Source organism: Cottoperca gobio, unplaced genomic scaffold (genome assembly GCF_900634415.1).
Source record: "Cottoperca gobio unplaced genomic scaffold, fCotGob3.1 fCotGob3_189arrow_ctg1, whole genome shotgun sequence".
Taxonomy (NCBI): domain Eukaryota; kingdom Metazoa; phylum Chordata; class Actinopteri; order Perciformes; family Bovichtidae; genus Cottoperca; species Cottoperca gobio.
In genome coordinates, this window is record NW_021166832.1 from 488928 (window position 1) to 495918 (window position 6991).

The window sequence follows — 6991 nt, forward strand, 5'->3', positions numbered from 1 at the left end:
ATATATATATATATATATATATATATATATATATATATATATATATATATATATATATATATATATATATATATATATGTATATATGTATATATGTATATATATATATGTATGTATATATATATATATATATATATATATATATATATATATATATATATATATATATATATATATATATATATATATATATATATATATATATATATATGTATATATGTATATATATATGTATATATATATATATGTATATATATATATATGTATATATATATATATATATATATGTATATATATATGTATATATATATATATATATATATATATACATTTGAATTTTTCCGTGTGTAATTTAGAAACCCTCCACCTTAAAGGACACAGATGCCTAAAACTGCTCTAAACATACTAAATATTAATAACATAAAGCTTTGAGTGGAAACCATGGAAAACAGGTTTGTCCCAAACGTGAGGGAATACTGAACTGTTGTGGGGGGGGGTCATGTGATTAATTACTACATATCACAACTCTGCTGTGATAAACAATGTCATGCTGCGTTGCATGAAGTCTGACCTTGTGCTTTAACGTGGTGTATTAATAACTGGCCCACATACCGCCGCGCGCTCCGGTTGCTTCAGTCAGCTGAGCGGCACGTGAGAAGCTTCCACAAGCTTCAGTCCGATCATAGTGTTATTAAAACACTTTATTAAAACATGATCATAGTGTTATTAAAACACTTTATTAAAACATGATCATAGTGTTATTAAAGCACTTCATGATCACCAGGCATCATGTACACAAACTGTTTAAAGTGTTAACGTCCACAAACGTCTTCGGTAGTTCTGGTGAAGAGATTGAACAAAGTGAAATATTAATTTATACTTTTAAGGCAGTTTTTTGCCGCAGAGCGAATTCAGTCAGTGACGCATCAGGTAATAATAATATAATAATAATATAATAATAATAATATAATAATAAAACTTCACACAAATCAAACCTGCTCTTTTATTTAAATAAATCTCTGAAATACAGTTTTATTTACAAAGATGGTGATTTATGTTATAAATATATTCTGCAGCAGCTGATGGTGAATACATACACCTGCAGTTTAATGGGGGGGGGGGGGTGTTGGCACCTAGAATAATAAAATGGCATGAATTCCAATCGGTGTGCAAGACACTGAAAATAAAAAACACATTTGATGCAACATGTCTGACGATAGAAACGCTGAAAGATAAAACACTCTGAAATGTTTATAAATCTTTAATCTTTATAATTGTAACAGGAACTCACAGACCGGTTTAATAAACATTCTGATGCTGAACAATCTTTTCCAATCCCCTCAGAAAATAAGAAATAATCTAATTTAAAGCCAAAATCCACTTTTAAAAATACTTTAATTTGATTAATGTAGCGTGAACGTGACGACGCGCACACACTTTGACCTTCTTGCAACTTGAACATCGTCGCCTCTAAAATGGAAAACGACTGAACTTATGATCCACGTGCTGCGACAGAGACGCGTGAACACATCTGCCTCTGGGAGTCACGTCCACGCATCGCAATGTTCACAAATAAAAGCTAAAGAAGCCACACAAAAACAAAAAGCATGTAACCGAGACGTTCCTTCTGCAGCCCAGCAGTTCGTTTCACATCGTCGTGTCTCACGTCGTCGTGTTTCACGTCGTCGTGTTTCACATCGTCGTGTCTCACGTCGTCGTGTTTCACGTCGTCGTGTCTCACGTCGTCGTGTTTCACGTCGTCGTGTCTCACATCGTCGTGTTTCACGTCGTCGTGTCTCACATCGTCGTGTCTCACGTCGTCGTGTCTCACATCGTCGTGTCTCACGTCGTCGTGTTTCACATCGTCGTGTCTCATGCTTTGTTCGCAGCACGCTGCAGTAGAGCTGCACAGCAGATCGGGTGTTTGTCTTTCTTCTTCTATTCAACGAGCAGTTTGTTGTATTTTAGCAGCGAACTGAAAGCAGCAGAACTCGTACTTTTAATATCCGTTTATTTATCCCGATATCCAACAAAGTAACCACGCGTGTTTCCTCACATCGTGCAGCCGCCAATCACACGACGTTACTCGTGCCGGGCTGTGAAGTCACGTCTCAAAGACCAAAAACACAATTCTCACAGCAACAACAAGTCAAAGCAAGACGTCCCCAAAGTGAAGTTACCTTCAACACATTTAATAACCAACGCTTGACGAGCGTGTTGCGCCAGTTACTAAAGCACGTCAAACAATATGTTAAAACTTCAAGTTGAAATAAAAGTAATGTTTAAATGAAAGGCGAAGAAGAAGCTGATGAGTTTAACTTTAGTGAAAGACGTCTGAGATCAGAACTATTTATCAATCCATCGTTTGATATTCAAGATACAGGTCCAAACGTTTTCTGCGTCTCTTCATCATTTCTGATTAGAATTGGATATTTGGGTGTTTCTGACGCTGTACAGACTAAAGGAAGTGACATGTTTAGTTGCCGCCTGCTTGAGATCACAGTGACCTCGGAGACTCGTCCCTGTCGGGGTTTTGTTCAGTGTCGCGTTTTAATAATGAATCGTCTCTCGGCTGCTGGAACATGATGAGCTTTGGTTTAAATAAACGCAGCGTCGCCCTGGAGGAGAAATCCTTCTGCTAAACGAGTGTCCTTCAGGTGCAGGAGCCCGAAAGAGGAACACTTGGATTGTGCATCCTGTGAATGATGGAGACATGTTTTAGTTGCTGCAGTATTGAGGCAGCGTCCTCAAAGTGACAGTATATACAAAGTTATTAATATTCATCATGCTCGTGTCTCAATCAACACGACACGTTTCCCCCATTAGACACAAAAGCATGAAGAACTGTGGAGGCGCTGATTCCTAAACGAAGCGGTCAGAGTTGCGTTGCGTGTTGTTGGAGACTAAAGCGGCATCATGCAGGTCGTGTGGATGAAGGTCGCCGTGGTTTAAGGCCGGATGAGGAGCGGCAGCCGGGATCACGTCTGATGCACCTCGTGGAACATCAGCTCTCGTGGGATTCGAGTCTCTGGGCCGTACAGCTTCCCGGCTCGCCGCTCAAACGCGGCGACGTTCTGCTTTACGACCTCGTCGAAGAACATGGTGGCTAACTGGGAGTGCAGCAAAGAGCGGAACTCAAAGGATATCTGTTGAAGACACAGAAGGGATCTCTTTAGTGTTGGCCACAGAGAGCAGAACATGAAGCTGAAGCGAGCCGCGGGCTACTCACAGAGAAGTCTACGGTGCAGGTGCGAGGGTAACCAGGAATGCCGGGACTAAAGCGCCATATCGTCTCCAGGTGGTTGAACAGCTTTCCATCTGTGCACACGGCCTAAAATCACCCAAAGAGAAGTTCTGCGGTTAGAAATGAACCTTGTGATTAATGTAAATAATAAATATCGGCCCGACAGCCGTTAACTAACCAGGCACACGGCGTTCCTTCAGAGCGGCGCTCCACTGACTGAGCTCTGCCGCCACATTTCAAAGGGCTGAAATGTTAACGTTAACGGAAGCTTCCTCCCTTTGTGTAAACAGGGAAATATTCTCGCTGTTTAACGGATCGAACATGACGTCACCTGAACGCGTCATCGCTCATCTGATTGGACGATTATCTGTAGATACCGTTTCTACTCTAGAACATTTGTACATGTTCTAGAATACGTCGTTGCACATTCAGCGGTTTGTTTTCAACAGTTACAGATTTTTAAATAAATTAATTAAATAAAGAATATTATTGTAATTTTTTCAATTCAGCATTTATGTTTCTTGTCTCTTAACAAACGTGTCACATGTGAACAAACATGCTTCTGGAACTTACTTTGACGAGATGCGGCCGGACGTTGGTGATCATCGACGTGTATCTCTCCACCACGGGGGGGAATCCCACCTCCAGCTGGGCTTTGGCGTGGCCGGCTCTCTTCATGACGGTCTGGGACTTCTTACACCACGGCACAAAGAGCTTGTATTCGTCAATATTGGCCACCACGTCGTACATTTCCTGCATAGAAAACCTGAGACAGGAAACATTGCAAGGTTAGGAATGAAAAACACAAACACTTAAAAGAGTTATTACTAAACTCAAACCGGAAAATCACCCGAGTATCCTGCGCTCGGAGTACTCCTTCCGTTTGTTGGTGAAACTGATGAAGTTTCTGCTTTGGGGAACAGCTGTCATCGTGTCCCAGTCCTGAAGGCAAAGCACTCTGGGAGTTCTCGTCATCAAAATGCCACACGAGGACAGGTGTCTAAAAGTTAAGAGCAAATGTCCAGTGAGCCACATTCTGGAAAGAGAGCAACCTGCTGCACAGGCACAACAAACTGTTTCCAGATCCTGAAGTCAAAGAGCAGAACATGTGCTGCGACTGTGCTGGTGTTTTCTGAGGCCTCTTATGTGAACAGCAAAAAGCTTTGTAATGTGACACCCCCTCCGGCCTGTCAGCCGTGTGAACAGCCCCCGTTAGAACCTGCTCAAAGGGTTTATACCTCCTGGATAAAGCTGCAACTGTCGTCGGCTGATCGATTAGAGAAATAATGAGTATTAGAAAAGTACTTTTTCACAGAAAAGGCTGTTTTCAGCCTCTCAGATGTTTAGGATGTAAGAACATATCGTGACAGTTACTGAACATACAAAGATTAAATCTAGAGTTCATGAGCTCTGATGGTGGAGGTTACAGAAACTGTGGTACATACAAAGAGCGGATCATATTGTTCTGACAGGGTGTAAAGGTTCGCCCTTATTGAGAATCGTCACACTTTTGAGATAAGAAAACAGAAATATGACCCGATGAGCTTCTCCCTCTTCACCCTTTGATCCAGAGCAGACTCGTGTCAGACTGTCGAAGGACTCGATGTGACATTATAATAATAGACTCGTGTCTCGTATGTTCCTCAGCTTCCTCTCAACAAGGAAAGCTCAAGAGAACCTTCAAAGAGTTTTATTAGAGCTGCATCGATTCACAGAGTGACAGAAAAACATCATTAAAGTAATATTTCATGCAAAAGTGTCTTTAAATGCTGTTTCAGCCTCTCAGATGTAAAGATGTTTATCATATTAAAAGAGAATATCTTTGGACGAACAAGACATTTTAAAAGACACCACCTTGCACTTTTATAATAAAAAGTAATGGTTAGTTGTCAGCAGTGTCGTTTCCTTGGGTCAATGTGTTGAAATCACCTGCAGATTACAGCCTAGCTTCAAACCTACAAATCAAATAGTTTTCTTTCTTTTACTATTTTAAATGCATTAAAACGTCGATCATTAGTTTGCATTTCCCAGGATTACTATCTCTTACAGTGTATATCAAGGACATGGAAGAGCTTTCCACTCGCAGGCTGAAGTTACCTGATGTTCTGTCGCAGGCATCCTCTCGGCACCGCCGCACGACACGAGCCCACAGAGGCGACCTGGAGGAGGTCACTGAAGGTCCGCACACCCATGGGGAACCGCCGGGCACCGGCCGTGGCTGCCATGGAGCTAGCCACTCAGTATCCCGGGTCTGAGGAGAGGAGCCCGGGGGTCTGAGGAGAGGAGCCCGGGGGTCTGAGGAGAGGAGCCCGGGGGTCTGAGGAGAGGAGCCCGGGGGTCTGAGGAGAGGAGCCCGGGGTCTGAGGCGCGGAGTCCGGGGTCTGGTCCACCAAGACCGAGCGGTTGGAGCCCAAACACCCTGCTTCTCTGCCGGTATATTAATTCAAATTTAGCGTTATTTGCTAACTCTGACCATCCAGAACAACTAGCATTTAGCTGGGTTAGCTGGGTAGTTGATTACCGGGACTTCACCGGCGTCTCGTGCCGCTTTTAGCTCTCAGCCGTTACGGTAGTGGAATGCTAACGTTAGCTCACTAATGTTAGCATTGTTTCATAACTTGCCCGACACAACGCAACCTTCAGCCGCCTTCCTGTTGTTTCTGTGCAGAGATACTCACATCACTCCGCGGTTTGAGCCCCACACTTTGTATAAAGTTCAGTTGTGTTCCGCTGGTTGAGGTTGTGAGTGTTGTTAAATGCCGCCCAGCTGTGAACGACCTTCTGCGGCTAAATAAACGCCGGTGGGACAAAGTGTTCTTTTCTTCGGTGTCTCCGGTCTGCGGGGAAATGCTGCCGCCTGCTGGGCTGGAGGGGAACTGCAGGGACATATATTACTTATAATATTTCTGTTTTTTTATTACATTTTATTAAACATAGCCTATAAGTTCACAAAAGCATCATTTTATTTCATTGATTACATGTTTTTTAAAGTTTTTTATTAATGCAAGAATTTTTTTAAAATTTCCAACATGTCTTATCTTTTAATGTTATTGCCTTACATTTATTTATATTACTTTTGGGTATTTTATATCCATTTTACTTTTCCATTGTAGTCCTTGTTTATTTATTTCATAAATTGTTTATTAATAATAACAATAATAGCAATGATAATAATATCAATAATAATATATACTAATAATACTAATAATACTAATACTACTAATACTAATACTAATAAGAATAATTATAAGGAATAAAAACAAAGAAACAATACCTAACATACTTAATTGCTTTACAATATTATTATTATTAATAATATTACTATTAATAATAATAATAATTATTATTATTATTATTATTATTATTATTATTTATATAGCACGTTTCAATCTTAAGCACAAAGGGCTTTCCAGGTTAAAAGATTTACAGAATAAAAAATAATTTAAAAAAGTAAATTAATAAATCAGAATATAAACAAATAAAAATCAGAATCCCATGCCACTGTTTATGTATTAGACATATATACACAATGAGAATATATATATATATATATATATATATATATATATATATATATATATATATATATATATATATATATATATATATATATACACTCACAGATGTAAACAGGAATGTAGTAAATATATATATGCATAATGAGTAATAAATATATGTTTATCACTTCGTCAGTTTAAATGCGTTACCATCTCCTTCCACAAGATGGCGCCATACCACCGCAGCAGGC

General features: G+C 39.9%; 1 protein-coding gene across 3 annotated transcripts; it reads right to left on the reverse strand.

Moving 5' to 3' along the window:
• Positions 1-988: 988 nt before the first annotated feature.
• Positions 989-6080, reverse strand: coq10a (coenzyme Q10A). 3 transcript variants are annotated; one of them, XM_029426475.1, is made up of 6 exons: positions 5765-6080; positions 5341-5670; positions 4094-4243; positions 3817-4009; positions 3229-3330; positions 2978-3145 (listed from the first exon to the last, which is right to left on the reverse strand). In XM_029426475.1, the coding sequence occupies exons 2-6, from the start codon at positions 5466-5468 to the stop codon at positions 2978-2980; spliced, it is 741 nt and encodes a 246-aa protein (XP_029282335.1). In that variant the 5' UTR covers positions 5469-5670; positions 5765-6080. The 3 variants fall into 3 exon arrangements, with proteins under 3 accessions (XP_029282337.1, XP_029282335.1, XP_029282336.1); XM_029426476.1 differs by having other exon boundaries at positions 5922-6078; XM_029426477.1 differs by having other exon boundaries at positions 989-3145; positions 5341-6078.
• Between the last annotated feature and the right edge of the window lie 911 nt (positions 6081-6991).

Bases quoted from the DNA above. Each gene is read 5' to 3' on its own strand.
- coq10a (XM_029426477.1), bottom strand. From the start codon at position 5,468: ATGGCAGCCACGGCCGGTGCCCGGCGGTTCCCCATGGGTGTGCGGACC. The intron at 4,010-4,093 runs GTGATTTTCCGG...TTCCTGTCTCAG, and splicing joins TCCGAGCGCAGGATACTCGG to GTTTTCTATGCAGGAAATGT. The intron at 3,331-3,816 runs GTAAGTTCCAGA...GGGTGATTTTAG, and splicing joins TCCGGCCGCATCTCGTCAAA to GCCGTGTGCACAGATGGAAA.